This window comes from Stigmatopora argus, chromosome 5 (genome assembly GCF_051989625.1).
Source record: "Stigmatopora argus isolate UIUO_Sarg chromosome 5, RoL_Sarg_1.0, whole genome shotgun sequence".
Taxonomy (NCBI): Eukaryota; Metazoa; Chordata; class Actinopteri; order Syngnathiformes; family Syngnathidae; genus Stigmatopora; species Stigmatopora argus.
In genome coordinates, this window is record NC_135391.1 from 21,211,704 (window position 1) to 21,227,850 (window position 16,147).

At 46.0% G+C, this 16,147-nt stretch overlaps 1 protein-coding gene across 6 annotated transcripts in view; it reads right to left on the reverse strand.

Annotated features, from left to right (window-relative positions):
* The window catches only part of ptgesl (prostaglandin E synthase 2-like), a 58,138-nt gene that overhangs the window by 8,290 nt on the left and 33,701 nt on the right, over window positions 1–16,147 (reverse strand). For all 6 annotated transcript variants that reach the window (XM_077599846.1, XM_077599844.1, XM_077599843.1 and 3 more), the window contains 4 exons: window positions 13,512–13,664; window positions 13,149–13,349; window positions 1,265–1,382; window positions 1,045–1,181 (listed from right to left, as the gene is read on the reverse strand). In XM_077599846.1, the coding sequence (XP_077455972.1) occupies window positions 1,045–1,181; window positions 1,265–1,382; window positions 13,149–13,349; window positions 13,512–13,664 (609 nt within the window). The remainder of the gene's footprint in view (window positions 1–1,044; window positions 1,182–1,264; window positions 1,383–13,148; window positions 13,350–13,511; window positions 13,665–16,147) is intronic.

The following is a 16,147-nucleotide window of genomic DNA, read 5'->3' on the forward strand; positions in this document are numbered from 1 at the left end:
CTCAAGAGAACCTTCTAACAGCAGCCTCATCCACCCTCATCCCAGAAGCTCAACACAAATATCTTTGTGCCTGTCTTGCTTTGTTTGTTGTTTCCTTGTGTATTTGGGGACTTCTTAGGGAACTCAAATGAAACTGACATACAGTAATACCTTGACATACGAGTGCCACGACATACAAGGAATTTGAGTAAAATTCCGAGCAAATATTTGCCTTGAGATACGAGACAATTTTTGAGATACGAGCATACGAGACAGCCAGGTGGCCAAGACACAAGAAGCTGCTTATGTGAACAGCATGGCACTGTCTTTCTCGCCACTACTCCCTCGTGTAAAGATACCTTCAAACAATGGGCGGAGCGTTCCCTTTTTTCCATATTTTTTTTCCCGTTAGTCAGTGCAGAATAAAGGGAACAATGGGTCGGTCCAAAGCAAGCAGGTGGATTGAAGAGTTGTGCAAAGAAAAGGATTATGATGACAATCGATATTAAGAACAAAATTATCGAAAAACATGAGTGATGGAGCTGGCTCGCTAATATGAGAGGAGCAAGCACCCGGACAAGTTGGCAAGTGGTCGTGCGTCATCCTATTGTGAGGACATTTGTGAGGATCAGTTTCGGAATATTTTAAAGGGAAGACAAAAGCAAACAACATGTTCCTTTTAAAAACTCCGGTTGCAAGTCAGGGTGCAGGCGGGGCAAAAAGAGCCAACCGAGAAGGTAAAAAAAAATTAAAAACAAAATAATAATTAAACTTCGTATGAGGTTAGATTAAACTTATTTTTGTGTGTGTATCGTTTTTATTTTATGTTATGTTACGAGCACGTTGTCATAGAAAAAGTCTCCCCCTCCCCCCCTAATTAATTTAGTTAATTTCTATGGGAAGGGTTAATTTGAAATACGAGTAAATCGACATAAGAGCTCGGTCCCGGAACGTATCTCAAGGTATTACTGTAATCTATAAAAATCCACCTTCAATTGCATTGAATGTTGGCCGGGCACACTCTTCTATGCAAAACCTTTTTCTTTTGGTGAAAAAGGTGGTTACCGTGACAACTGAGAGCATCCATGATAGTTGAGGGTGACCACATCCATGCGGTGGTACCATGACTTCACTTTGGTGTTGGCCATCATGTCATCAAAGGCCTCGAGGCCCTCCATCACACGAAGGACACCAAATACCGCCTGATGGAGACCAGAGAATGGCAAATGTGTGGATGTCTTTTATATTGTGTCTACATTGGGAGAATTTTGCCACGTTTCCTCACCAGGTCAGCGAGGTTGGGCCGCTCTCCGCCCATAAACTTGCGCTTCTTGCCTATAGCCGCCACCCAGTCGTTGACAGCCTTGTACAGGTCTTGACGCACGTCATCCTGAAGATTGTGTCTGTGAAAAGAATTGAGCACAGGGTTTAGTGCATGTTTCATTCATTCATCTTCCGTACCGCCCATCCTCAAATGAGTTGCGGGGGTTGCTGGAGCCTAACCCAGGTGTCATCGGGCGAAAGGCAGACTACACTCTGGACTGGGCACCAGTCAGTCGTAGGTCACAGAGAGAGACAGACAACCATCCGCACTCACAGTAATATCGCCACCTACAAGAATTGAGCCCGCGCCTGCCCGCACCGTAGTCTGTCAAGTGAACCTCTACACAACGAGGTGGCTATTGCATGTTTCAACAAGTGAAATGCAAGTCTTTTTAATGGAAAAAAACATACATATGATAAATATTTGGGGTCTTATCTATTACCCGAATTATCTCCTTATTCTTATCGTAAGCAGACATTAGAAATAGATGTGACACCTGTTGGAATTATTGTAAATAAGTTATCCTGATTTTAGGTTAGACTGTCAAAATGCTTGCTAATAAAATTAGGGGTGTCCTGAGCCCTGGAGGCAGTTCCACCTTATTCAACAAAGAGGAACTGCTTCAGGGGTCGGGCGCCTGTTTGAACTATCGTGTGAAGATTGCGGGAGAAAAGGAAAGAGGATGTGGGGGTGTTACCTTGAAAGAGCATATGGTCATGCATCAAAGACCCTTTTGTAACTGGGAGATAACTCCCTCTTTCCTTTGATCAGCTTGAAACTTCCTGTAACTTGACACAATAAGAGACAAGGCGAGAGGAGACATCTTCAGAGTGTGTCGGAGGATTGTGACGAGAGCAGTCCCGAGAACCTCTCATTTTTGAATAAAGTTGACTCAATTCTCTGTTTTTCCTTCTTTCAGATTGGTGATACAAATGTCTGGTGTTTGAACCTAACACACCACATTATATAAATTACAGTTTTTAAGTGCAAACTGATCAGTTTTTCTTGACCTGGTAGAATAATGGTCATTTTAAAAATGATAATGCAGTGGTGGTTGAGTTATACAGTAATACCTTGACATACGAGTGGCCCGACATACGAGGAATTTGAGATACGAGGAAAATTCCCGAGCAGTTATTTACCTTTGATATGAGACAAATTTAGATATACGAGCATTCATGACAGCTAGGTGACCAGGCCGCGAGAGGCGGCTTATGATTTCAGCGTACTGCCTTTCTCGCCACATCTCCTTCGTGCAAAGATCTCTACGAGCACTGGGCGGAGCGTTGCGTTTTTTCCGTGTTTTTTTTGCGTAAGTCAGTGCAGAATTAAGGGAAACACTGGATCCCAAGCAAGCCACTGCAATGAAGGGTAGTGCGAAGAAAAGGCGTAAGATGACAATTGATATTAAGCACGAAATAATCAAAAAATATGAGAAGTGTACGCGTGACAAAGCTGGCTCGCCAATACGCATGGGGAGGCTTGAAGTTCGCCTCGAAAGCTGCGGTGGAATACATTAAGCTCTTTGCTTTGGTTATTGCACAAGGTCTAAATTTAGTGCAACGTAAGCTTAAAACTTCATTTAATTTAAATTTAAAGTTTGTTAGTTTACGAGCACGTCTCCGTCCGTCTGTCTGTCTCTCCGTCCGTCTGTCTGTCTCTCCGTCCGTCTGTCTGTCTCTCCGTCCGTCTGTCTCTGTCTCTCCGTCCGTCTGTCTCTGTCTCTCCGTCCGTCTGTCTCTGTCTCTCCGTCTGTCTCTGTCTCTCCGTCTGTCTCTGTCTCTCCGTCTGTCTCTGTCTCTCCGTCTGTCTCTGTCTCTCCGTCTGTCTCTGTCTCTCCGTCTGTCTCCGTCTCTCCGTCTGTCTCTGTCCGTCCCTCCCTCCCTCCCACAAGGTATGACTGTATAGTTAAGTGTGACAACCATTTGATGAGAGAAGCAATCCAGTTCCCAACATTTCAGACAGCATTTGATTAAGATGCATGGTGTTAAACCTTTTCTTTTTCTGTAAAACAATGAGATTTTTTGGAGTAGATATGTCATAATTGTATTGTGTATTAACCTACAAGGTCACCCATGCTAAGTGCACAGACAAACCAACTGCACGTGTAGAACTGTGGACAGCTTATGTATAACAACAACGGGTGAGTCGAAGGATACAGGTGGCATTACATTCCTAAGTGCATCATAAAATTCCCTTTTTTTCCCAAGATGGCTTCGTCAGGCAGCAGCCGGTGGCAGTAGCTCTGTCCACTCGTTTGTTTTTTGTGTTTTGTCTGGAAATTCGGAGCTGGAAAGAAGTGCCGGGAAAAGAAGTGACGCTTCAGACCAACCATTCCATGTATCATTATGGGGAAAGTGAGATCCCTCCCCAAAAAGATGGAAGAGCTGTCGGCGCTTGCCAGGCCGGAAACTGAGTTGAGGGGTTGTGCTGTGTTACTGTTGATTCTTCAGCTCCAGACTACTGAGGGACTGTCCGGATAAACTTGGAAGAGTGACTCTGCATATTTTCAACCTCAGTCTCAGTCTGCAGTTCCCCATCTTGTGGAAGACTTCCTGTGTGTGGTTCCAGTTTTGTCCAACTCTACTATCTCTTTTTCTTGTGTCTGTATCCGTTTTTTCTACTGCAACCAAGATGGCGCCGCTTAAGTGTCAGCCTGGAAAGGTTGCTCCGTCCGCTCTTGCTCGTTGTGTTTTTGCTGCTTTTCTATCTTTTTTAATTGCATTTTAATATTTCATAATGCTTTCCCATATATTTTGCTTTGTACTTAGTGCTTTTTGCTTTGTTGTTCTGCGACCTTTGCGACTCAAACCCACCCATCACGTGGCTTGGTTTCTTTGTACTAGTCCTAGATGTCTTTGGAGCCGTTCAGCCGTGCCTCCGCTGTCTTGCACGCAGGATCAGCAGTGGACGACATTGCCAGGAGAAGAGGCGACCCTCCAGACAGAGCAATCCATCATTGTTATGGGAGCGTGAGATCTCTCCCCGGTCAGATGGAGGAGCTGCCGGTGCTTACTGGGCTGCTTGTGTGCTTTGACCCCCCCCCCCCAGCCTCTCCGCTGCTGCTGATTAGGTGATAGGACAGTTTAGGAGGATCTAGGCAAGGAAGATGATCTTTAAAACCTCCAGACTACTGAGGGACTGTGTGGTAACCTCAGTCTCAGTCTGCAGAAGGTCCCCCTTTCAGCTTGAAATCGTGACTCTGCATATTTAACCTCAGTCTGTGGGCAGAAGGTCCCCACCTTGTGAACTTCCTGTGTGTGGCTCCAATTTTTTTTACTTGGGTCTACAATGTCTTGTGTCTGTCTTGTTACTGCAACCAAGAAATTTCCTGAATACAGGATGAAATAAAGTTCTAACCTAGTATAGTACTGGTGTACTTATAGTGGTACTTGATTCCATGATCTTTTGTTTTTATTTTCTTGTTTCCTTTAGGTCAGGGGTGTCTAAACTATTCCAAAAAGACTGGGTGAAGTTTTCTGTTGCAACTGATCCGGCGGACAGTTTAACCCAATGCTTCTCATTTATTTTTAGTGGACGACATTGTCCTTATCCAGAAATAGAGCCCCCTGTCCCTCTCTCTCTCCCCTCTGTGGAGGAAGTGGGAGAGCGGAGGATGCTGACCAGGATGATGTCCATCATGGACAGCACCTCCCACCCCCTGCATGAGTCTATGGAGTCCCTTAGAAGCTCTTTCAGCAATAGACTGCGGCACCCTCATTAAAGGAAGGAGCGTTTCCGCAGATCCTTCCTACCATCAGCTGTCAGGCTCTTTAACAAAACAAATGGCTGAGTGTTAAGACTTACCATATGCATACATGTACATCTGTGTATGTAGGTATATATATATATATATATATATATATATATATATATATATATATATATATATATATATATATATATACATGAAGAACATTATGTCATGGCTCTCTTGAGTTTCTTGAGTTATTTCTACAACTCTGATTTTTAACTGATTGAGTGATTGGAACAGATACTTCTTTGTCACAAAAAACATTCATGAAGTTTGGTTATTTTATGACTTTATTATGGGTGAACAGAATAAAGTGATCAAATCTGCTGGGTCAAAAATATACATACAGCAACATGAATTAGCAATTTTGGTGACTTAGAAAGTTGTGTCAGTGAAATGAGCTTCATAGCATGGCTTCTTAACTTCTTGTGAGTGATTATGAGTGACTACAGATGGTGACTTCTCTGAGGCCATTTAAATAGGGCTCATTGGATGCAAACGCCCACAAACGCTACAATGGGAAAGTCAAAGGAGCTCAGCATAGATCTGAAAAAGCGAATCCTTGACTTGAACAAGTCAGGAAAGTCACTTGGAGCCATTTCAAAGCAGCTGCAGGTCCCAAGAGCAACAGTGCAAACAGTTGTTTGTAAGTCTAAAGTGCATGGCACTGTTTTGTCACTGCCACGATCAGGAAGAAAATGCAAGCTATCACCTGCTGCTGAGAGAAAATTGGTCAGCAGGGTGAAGATTCAACCGAGTATCACCAAAAAGCAGATCTGCCAAGAATTAGAAGCTGCTGGAACACAGGTGTCAGTGTTCACAGTTAAGCGTGTTTTGCATCTCCATGGACTGAGAGGTTGCCGTGCAAGAAGGAAGCCCTTGCTCCAAAAGCGGCACCTTAAGGCTCGACTGAAGTTTGCTGCTGATCACATGGACAAAGATAAGACCTTCTGGAGGAAAGTTCTGTGGTCAGACGAAACAAAAATCGAGCTGTTTGGCCACAATGCCCAGCAATATGTTTGGAGGAGAAAAGGTGAGGCCTTTAACCCCAAGTACACCATGCCTACCTTCAAGCACGGTGGTGGTAGTATTATGCTGTGGGGCTGTTTTGCTGCCAATAGAACTGTTGCTTTACAGAGAGTAAATGGGATAATGAAGGAGGATTACCTTCAAATTCTTCAAGATAACCTAAAGTCATCAGCCCAAAGATTGGGTCTTGGGCGCAGTTGGGTGTTCCAACAGAACAATGACCCCAAACACATCAAAAGTGGTAATGGAATGGCTAAATCAGGCTAGAATTAAGGTTTTCGAATGGCCTTCCCAAAGTCCTGACTTAAACCCCATTGAGAACTTGTGGACAAAGCTGAAGAAACAAAACCATGTCAGACAGCCATCAAATTTAACTGAACTGCACCAATTCTGTCAAGAGGAGTGGTCAAAGATTCAACCAGAAGCTTGTGGATGGCCACCAAAAGCGCATAATTGAAGTGAAAATGGCCAAGGAACATGTTACCAAATATTAGCGCTGCTGTATGTATATTTTTGACCCAGCAGATTTGATCACTTCTTTCTGTTCACCCATAATAAAGTCACAAAATAACCAAACATCATGATTTTTTGTGACAAAGTAGTATCTGTTCCAATCACTCTATCAGAGAAAAATCAGAGTTGTAGAAATAACTGGAAACTCAAGAGAACCATGACATTATGTTCTTCACAAGTGTATGTAAACTTTTGACCACAACTGTATATATGTGTGTATGCGTGTGTGTATGTATATATAAATATATATGTATTTATCTATATATATATATACATATACATGAATAAATATATAAATAAATAAATAAGCGTGTTGCTGAAATATATATATATATATAAATATATATGTATATATCTATATATATATATATTTCAGCAACACGCTTATTTATTTATTTATATATTTATTCATGTATTTATTTATAAACTTACTTATTACCTATCCATCTATGTCTAAAACGCCTTTCCTATACAGTGGTACCTCGTCACACGACCGCTCGTCATACAAAATTCTCGTCTTACGACGGAAATTTCGATCGAATAATTCGCCCGTCATGCGATCAAAATTTCGTGATGCGACCAAACCAGGTGGCCAGGGCACTGTCTTTTTTGCATATCTTTCGTGTATAACAATATTTACGAGCACCGAATGAGTTATTCAGACCAGGAAATGCACAACGCGCATGCGCGGGGAAAAGAGGGCTTTCTGGGTAATGAAGTATACTCGTGCACACAACGCCGACAGGCAATGGCACTCTTTCTCAGAATAAAACTTTACCCACAATCAATACGTGGGTAAGCTCAGCTGCTGCATTTCCTGTTATTTTTATCTAATACGAGGACTATTATATTACTTCTCGTTCGCTGCTCATTTTTCTTCTTCTTCTTTTTCACCTCAGGCGCCTGAGGATTACCCTCAGCAGCGCTAGAGCTGCCACTGGAACACGGATAAGTTCATCCAGGGAGTTGCCCAAGCCGCGATGGTAGCGTTCGGTCATTAAGGCCGGACAGCGGAGCCATAAGTGTTCAGACGACTCTGTTTCCTCGTCGCACAGGCGGCAGCGATCCGAGTCGGATTTCCCCACAAGGTGGAGCCAACGGCGGAGCAGGGGGTGGTGTCCACTGCGGAAACGAATCAGGTCTGTGCGGTCTCCTTTCGATAGGGCAAGTTCTTCCTCTGTGACTTTTGTAGTGTAGGTCTGCAAAAGGCGGGGGTGGGAGAGGGGGGGGGGAGCGATCTTCACGTTGGATGATGGCACGTCTTGTGGCTGCGTCCGGGGGGGTATTGGTTTGGTCATCTAACGAGCCAAGTTTAGCTAGGGCATCAGCCAGGTCGTTTCCGCATATGTTGCAGTGGCCCGGGATCCACAGTAGCTGCAGTCGCTTAGGCGGAGGGAAAAGGGCGATGTCACCCTGAAGTCTCCGAATGGCGGGGTCTTGCGTATGGGGGTTTCCCATAGCTTGGACCAGCGATTTGCAGTCACTGAGGATAATTGATGTCTGCCAGTCTGCTGTTTCCCTCAGCCAGGAGAGTGCCTCGGTCAGTGCCACTTTTTCAGAGTGGTAGGAGCTGCTGCGGCTGCCAGTGGCACCATGCCATTGGTGGATGATTGCAGTCTCCTTAATGACGACAAAACCTGCACCACCGTCCGCAGTGCCTTCTTTGGTGGATCCATCTGTGAAGATCTGTAGGTCCGGTTTACCCATGCTTCTGATGAGCTCTTCTGCCTTATCTCTTTGGGTGATGGTCGGCATGTGTTTAGAGACCCGCATGGGGGGGGGGTAATAGCCAGGGTGGGCAGGGATGGGAAGAGTATGTGCAAGGGGTATGGAGTTCGAGAGCGGTAAGACGGGGAAGGGTCGATGATCGCCAGTCTGGCTTCTTTTGCAAACGCATTTTAACGTTTTCATGGAGGAGGCGGTGTCGGGGATCAGAAGGAGGCAGCTGGTTCCAGGCATCCGCCTTAAGAAGTGCTTGTAACTTGAGGCGGGATGAGAGGGGTGTGAGATGTGCCTCATGTAGGACTGCTTCGGTGGGGGTAGACCTGAGGTGGTGAGTTATGGCGCGGGCTGCTTCCAGTTGGGCGGTTTCAAGGGATTTGAGGTGAGTTTGGGCCAGCCAGGGGGCCCATGCCGGTGCTGCGTACTCCGCAAGACTTCTCTGGGTGGCAATATACACCGTTCTAAGGTCGTTTGGTTGCCAACCCCAGGATGTGCCACTGAGTTTGCGGAGGAGGTTCGTTCTTTTGGACATGGTTTGGCGGACTTTTTTCGCTTGCTCTGCAAACGTGAGTTGTCGGTCAAAAGATACACCAAGAAAAGTGGGGGTGGGGTTATGCTTGAGGGTGGCGCCATTTATTAAGATATTTGGTTGCCATTTGGCCTCAGCTGAGTCCAGGCTAAAAAATGACGCCTCACACTTGGTGGTGTTAAGGTTTAGGTGTGCCTCGGAACTCCACCTCCAGACTTTTTCAACCTCCGCTTGAAGTCTGCTTTCCACCTCCTCTTTGTTCCTACCCCGACAAGCAAGAGCCAGATCGTCTGCATAGGCGCTGACCAGGGTGGAGTCGTTGAACTTGTCGAGGAGGTCATTAATGTAGATGATGAATAAGAGGGGTGACAGGACCGAGCCTTGGGGGAGCCCTTCTTTGAAGGTTCTGCTCCTGCCGGTGGTATTGTTGATCCTGACCCTGGCTGTGCGATTTGTGAGCCAGTTGGCGATCCATCTGATGAAGCGGTAGGGGACCCCCAGGTCTGCCATTTTTTGTAAGAGACCTGTTCTCCATACCTGGTCGAATGCCTTGCTGAAGTCAAAGAATGGTGCAAGCGTGCGTTGCCGTTGAGTCGACTGGAAGCCATCAGAGATGAACTGCGACAGTCGCAGGGCCTGGTCCGTCGTGCTTCTTCCCTTTCGAAAACCGGCTTGCCAGTGGCTGAGAAGCTGTTCATCTTCCAACCACCAGGCGAGACGGTTCACGATGAGCCTTTCCATTGTTTTGCTAAGCGTAGAGGTGAGGGCGATGGGTCTGTAGTTCCCAACGTCCTTTGGTGACTTCCCTTTTTTGAGGAAAGGGATGATGGTGGCCACTCGCCAAGCTTGTGGACACCAGCCCTCTAGCCAGCTGGTGTTGACGATATGGAGTAGTTCGGGAAGGATGTTTACCGGAAGATTTTTTAGAAGGTCCGGGGCTATGTCGTCGGGTCCAGCTGCCTTACCCGCTTTAAGTTGGGACAGCGCTGTCTGCAGTTCAGTATCGGTGAACGGGAGCTCGAGGACTTATCGGTGAGCCGAGCAGTCTGCGGGTAAATGTACGTAGAGAACACACTGCTCGTCTGCTCCGCTTGTCACTCTTGCGTCCGCTGACCGAGGCATATTCCCTGATAAATGCTGTTGCTTTGGCTCGGTCACTCACGTACTCCTTGTTCTTGTAGACCAGGGACTCGCCAGATTGTTGTGTTTTGGTGCCTGAGAGGGATTTTACTAAGGACCAGGCTTGTCCCGTAGATCTTGTCTCGGCGATCTTGGTGAGGTGTAAGCGCCATGCGTTCCTTTTCGCTTCAGTGGTTTTTTGTTTGATCTGTTGACAGAGTGCTATCCATTCTTTCCTATTTTGTTGGAGGTCTCGACGTAGTCGATTCCTTTCGCGGATGAGGTCCTTCAGGTCCTGTGTCAACCATGGGAGCTCCTTCTGGCGGATAACTTTGACCGGTATTGTAAGTGCTGCTGCCTCTTTCATGTGTTGCACTAAGAGGGAGTTTTTCCGGGGCTGTGGCTGCTGCGGAGATTACGGGTAGGCGATCCATGAGGATGGTACGATACCTCTTCCAGTCAGCTTTCGAGAAGTTGGGTCGTACTCTTCTTTGTTGGCATTCGACACGGAGAGCACGGTTCCACCTAATCAGAATCGGTCTGTGGTCGGAGGTCATCTCGTCAATGGGTTCCCATTGCAGATGTTCGGCCGTGGTGGGGTCAGTGATCGTTAGGTCGGGGGCACTCATGCCTGCTCCTTGTTGGTATCTGGCAGTTCGTGTCCACACGCCGTCATTAAGGAGAGTTAGGTCATGGTCATCGACCCATTGATGGATTGCGTTACCCCTGGGATCTGTCTTGGCAAGTATATCCCAGGTCGGGTGGTGCGCGTTGAAATCCCCGCAGATCAGGCCATGCTCCGTGGGGAGCGAGTTTAACCAGGAGAAATCTTGGGGGGCAGGACAATAATCCGATGTCGCCGGGGGGATGTAGGCGTTGACCAGTGAGAGGTGCCGCCTGCGGGCGATGGGAATGTGAATATGCTGGAGTTCGAGGGGGCCTGATAGGGACGCTGGAAGGATGGAGTAGGGGATGCCGCATCTCAGGTAGACAAGGAGACCCCCGCCTCGTCGCTGTTTTGTGCCTGAGCCCTCACGGTCTTGGCGAATCACGTTATAACCGTCGAGCTGAGGCGTCGGGTCTTCGAGTCCCAGTTTTGTTTCCTGGAGGAGGAGGATGTCAATTTTTAGACGTGCCGTCACCTCTTTCAGTTCAGTAGTCTTGGTCGCCAGGTAGTCACAGTTCCATTGAAGGATGGTGAGACCGGCTTTCCGTGCCTCCGGTAGATCGGCAATCCTATCTGTGGGTTGTTGAGGGTGGGAGGGTTTCAGGTTCAGACAGCTCTGGCAGCACCAGTTATTGTTCCTGCGAAGTATGGTTAAAGCGTGTCTGGTTTCAGGGGCACATTTGAGGTGGAATCCACGTTTGCAGGATCTACATGTCAGGGGAGAGCGTGAAACGATTAATTTGTTATTACAGGTGGGGCAGTTTGCGTTTATAGGTTGGTGTGTTGTTATGGCTGTTTGGTGTGTGGAGGATTGTTGTGTCGGGGGTGGTGAGCAGGTCGGGCATAGCCAGTTTGCATTAGTTTGGGAGCGAGGTAGTCCAGAGCAAGAGCGGTGGGATTTGTTGGGGCAGTTTGAGCAGGGGATGGGGGAGATGGTAGGGGAGAAGGAGATTTTGCAGACACAGCATTTTTCTTTCGGTCCCACGTAGGCTGTGCGCGGAAGTGACGGCACAACGGCATTTCCGGAACAGGATCCGCAGAGAAAGCCTTGATGACTCTTTATCTGGGTTCGGGTCAGGCCGCTACAGGTCCTGTGGAAATTTCGTCGGCAAGCGTTGCAGACCAGTGGGGTGAAGTCACGACGGATCGTCTTAGAGCATCCCGGGCAGGTACGTCCCGGGTTCTCCTCGACGTCGCCTGCCCTTAGGAGGAGTAACCGGAGGTGTGGGGCAGGGCGGACATCTCCGGCTGGATGAAAAACATAGGGCGCCATGTTCCTGGGTGGCATCTCTGGGTGGTTGTGTTGGATTCGCAGGCCGCGGCGGGCGGCCTCTCGGGAGACACCTCGTGAAGGTTCCAACTGTTGTCTCCCCGTTCGCTGCTCATAAGAACATCAGGGGCACTGGCTCGCAACTCCCCGCAATAGCATCCACGGTAGCAACTCTATCATAGGCGCCGTTCGAGGGGATGCGAACACAGATGCTACAAGCTAAAAGGGAGCCGCTAGCCAGCGCCCCCGAAGCTCCCAGAGCAGCGGAGCGATCGCTGATAAAACACTGCTGCTCGTTGGCTGCTCATAAGAACATCAGGGGCACTGGCTCGCAACTCCCCGCAATAGCATCCACGGTAGCAACTCTATCATAGGCGCCGTTCGAGGGGATGCGAACACAGATGCTACAAGCTAAAAGGAGCCGCTAGCCAGCGCCCCCGAAGCTCCCATGAGCAGGGGAGCGATGGCTGATAAAAGACTGCTGCTCGTTGGCAAGTGGTCGTGCGTTATCCGATTTTGAGGACATTTGTGTGCATCATTTTCAGAATATTTTGAAGGGAATAGTACAACAGCAAACAGCCCATCGATAGCGAACGGGAGGGGACTGTTTGTTCCGTTTACGAGTGCGTTGTGTGGGGAAAAAAAAACGAAGCCCCCCGCCCCTTTTGTGCCCCTCTCCCCTCGGCGAAATCCGCCCAATTTTAGTTAGATAAACACATTTTATTTCTATTAAACCACTAGTTATGTGTTACTTTGTTAATAGATGGGGAATTAGAAGAAATAAAACATTTTTTCCAATCCAATATCCTGTTTTTGGTGTTTTTTCAGAGGGCTGGAACGAATTATTTTTTTTCCCCCATTCATTTCAATGGGAAACGTCCGCTCGAGTTACGAGAACCTCGTCATACGATCTCAGTCTCGGAACGGATTACGATCGTATGTCGAGGTACCACTGTATCTGCATTCTCACCCTCTTGCTACTGTGACAATGAAATTTCCCGAATATGGGATGAATAAAGTTATCCAATACCCAATATCCAATATCCATCCCTTTAGAGTTGAGACGTCCATGTAATCAGGGCCACGGAATGTAATTAAGTGACAAAAAAGAAGTGTAAGGTCAGAACACCATTGGAGAGCGGTCATCAATGTCCGTTCTCCTTGCAAGTGAAAATCCAGTAGGGTGTGTTTCCTCTTTATTTATGCAATTTTTGTGGTCTAATGGCAAACCTGACACCTCACCTGCTTTTGAGACGCTTGGCGATGATGAACATAGCAGCGGCACCAACATACTTGGCGAAAACACCCTCCACGATGCCAAACTTGCCTTCGCGCACAATGTAATCAAAGGACGCCAAGGCCTCGCCAGTGCTGCGATACACATTGGGCGAGATCAGGTGCACCAGCCAATCGTCCGCCCACTGTCGCCACTTCATCTCCTCCCTAGGCCCAAATACACAAAACACCATTCACTATTAGCTGACATCAAATGATGGCGGCCATTTAGTGATGCATGTCTAATCTATTTCAACTGGGAGCAGCTTGAAAAGAATGGTCGCTGCCAGTTTTAGAAGTCAAAATAGGTAATAGACACAGACTGCTTACTTTTGCATGCCTTTGTGGGGGTAGACAGCAGCCGTGTCAACCTCACTGAGCATGAGCCAATACTTGTTGTTGTACTCCGTCACCTCTTTGCCCTTGTCGTTGACAAACTTCATCTCAGGGTAGCAGCGCAAAATTTCCGACAAGCTGGAACCCCTAGCAAAGATTGTTAATGTATTAATATATAATGATTAATGTAATGTATTCAAATATACTAATCCCTTGATTTTCGTGGATCATGTATACCAGACATGGCCGCAATAATCGAAAAACCAGAGTATTATCACCCCCATTATTACTACCATACTACATGTCAGTGGTGGACGGTCAGGGCCTGCAAGGCCTTCTCTGCTGACCTAAAAATCAGAATCACATAATGATGTTAAATATACAGTGGTACCTCGACATTAGTGCCCCGACATACGAGCAATTTGAGATACGAGTAAAATGTTGGGCAAATATTTATCTTGAGATACGAGACACATTTTGATATACGAGGAGACAGCGGACGCGAGAGGCTGCTCATAAGAACATCATGGGCACTGTCTCTCTCCCCGCAACTCCCTCGTGTAATGTCTCTGTGGTCGCAACACCCTCGTGTAATGTCTGTGGTCGCAACTCCCTCGTGTAATGTCTCTGTGGTCGCAACTCCCTCGTGTAATGTCTCTGTGGTCGAAACTCCCTCCTATAATGTCACTGCGAGCACTGGGCGGAGCGTTGCATGTTTTTCCCCCATTAGTCAGTGCGAATGGCGTATATACTACTTATCGTTGGCAAGTGGTCATGCGTTATCCTATTGTGAGGACATTTGTGTGCATCGTTATGGGAATATTTTGAAGGGAATACAAAAGCAAACATCTAGGTTGCATGTGAAAGTCAGGGTGGAGGCGGGGCAAATAGCCCCGGCCGAGAGAAGAAAGTTATCAAAATTTAAAATACAATTAGAATTAAGTTTAGTGTAAGGTTCGATTGAACTTATTTTTGAGTGTCTGCATCATAATCCAAGTTCATTTAAATTTGTTTATTATGTTACGAGCGCGTTGCCATGCAGTCAGGGTGGAGGCGGGGCAAATGAAGCCAAGCCCCGCGGGAGAAGAAAGGTATCAACATTGAAAACAAAATTAGAATTAAGTTTAGTGTAAGGTTAGATTAAATGTATTTTTGAGCGTGTCCGCATCGTAATCAAAGTTCATTTAAATTTGTTTATGTTGTTGCGAGTGCGTTGCTGTGCAAAAAGCCCCCCCCCCCCTCTCTGTCCGTCCCGCTCTCCCCCTTTGAAAATCGTGTAATTGTAGTACTATTAAACACATTTTAGTAATATTAAACCACTAGTTATTTGTTACTTTGTTAATAGATGGCAAATTATAACAAATAAAAATGTTTTTCCAATCCAATATCCTGTTTTGGGTGTTTTTTCAGAGGGTTGGGACGAATTAATTTGATTTTAGTTCATTTCTATGGGAACGTTAGTTCGAGTTACGAGAATATCGACATACGAGCTCAGTCCCGTAACGCATTAAGCTTGTATCTCGAGGTACCACTGTATTTTGTCCATGAATACAGTCGTACCTTTACTTACGAAATTAATTGGTTCCAGAACTTTTTTTGTAACTTGAAAATTTCGTAAGTAGAGCTGTACTTTATATGTAGATTCTCTAATTCGTTCCACCGTCCTCACACAATAGTCAACTAAACCCTTAAAAATTGGTCAAAGTATCCCAATTTTGTATGAAAGATGTGAGGAAACAAAAATGAGAGAAAAATATAAGGAAATTATTTATTAATGTCTTAAAATAAATAAAGCATATGAAAATGTGCCCTGTACCGCTGAAATAGTTCCCTCCACGGCCGATATTTTTGTTAGATGTAATACCCATGTTTGCCCGCCAGATGGCGGCAAGAGCCCGTTCTACCACGGGCAAAAGCCGTCTACTTTGAACTACAATTTAGACTTTTATCTGTGCCCTGTGTGTGTGTGTGAGAGAGAGAAAATATGTGACGCGTGAATTTGTACGGTTTTTAATCGCGTAATAAGAGAGAATCTTGAAACATGGATGGTGATGGTTGTGAGACCAAGTGAATTTAATGTTTTTTTGTCATTATATGAAATCAAATGACAGCAATGAAATGAGAGCCCAGTAGAGGGTAGCGATGTTCTAAAGCGAGAATAAATGCATCCGCGACAATATTTTCAAAATAAAATTACAGATATGGAAATGCCTTTACTTTTTGGAGAATTTTGTAACTTGCATCGTTTTCGTATGTCAAGTCACTCATTTGCATATAAAAAAATTGTAACCTGAAAATTTTGTACCATTCTTAAGTAGAGGTATGACTGTACTTATTGAATAATTCCAAAATGTCAGCTTCCTTTCATTGCTTTTCCCCTGCTTGCGCTGCTTCCAGAAGTGTTTTCATAGCCAGGGTCAGAAACAATCAGTTCTGCAGGCTCTGCAGCATAAAATAAACCTAAAGCTGTTGCTTTAACCAATTAGATTTGAGTTGGCAACACTAAGGCCTTTTCACAGGTGTAGGGATAGGTTATCGCTTTCACAAACTATGCTTGGCTAGTGAAAGTGTACTAGCCAGAGCTACCAAACTGTATCTGTAGCGAGCTGCACAAGCAAATATATTGTGTT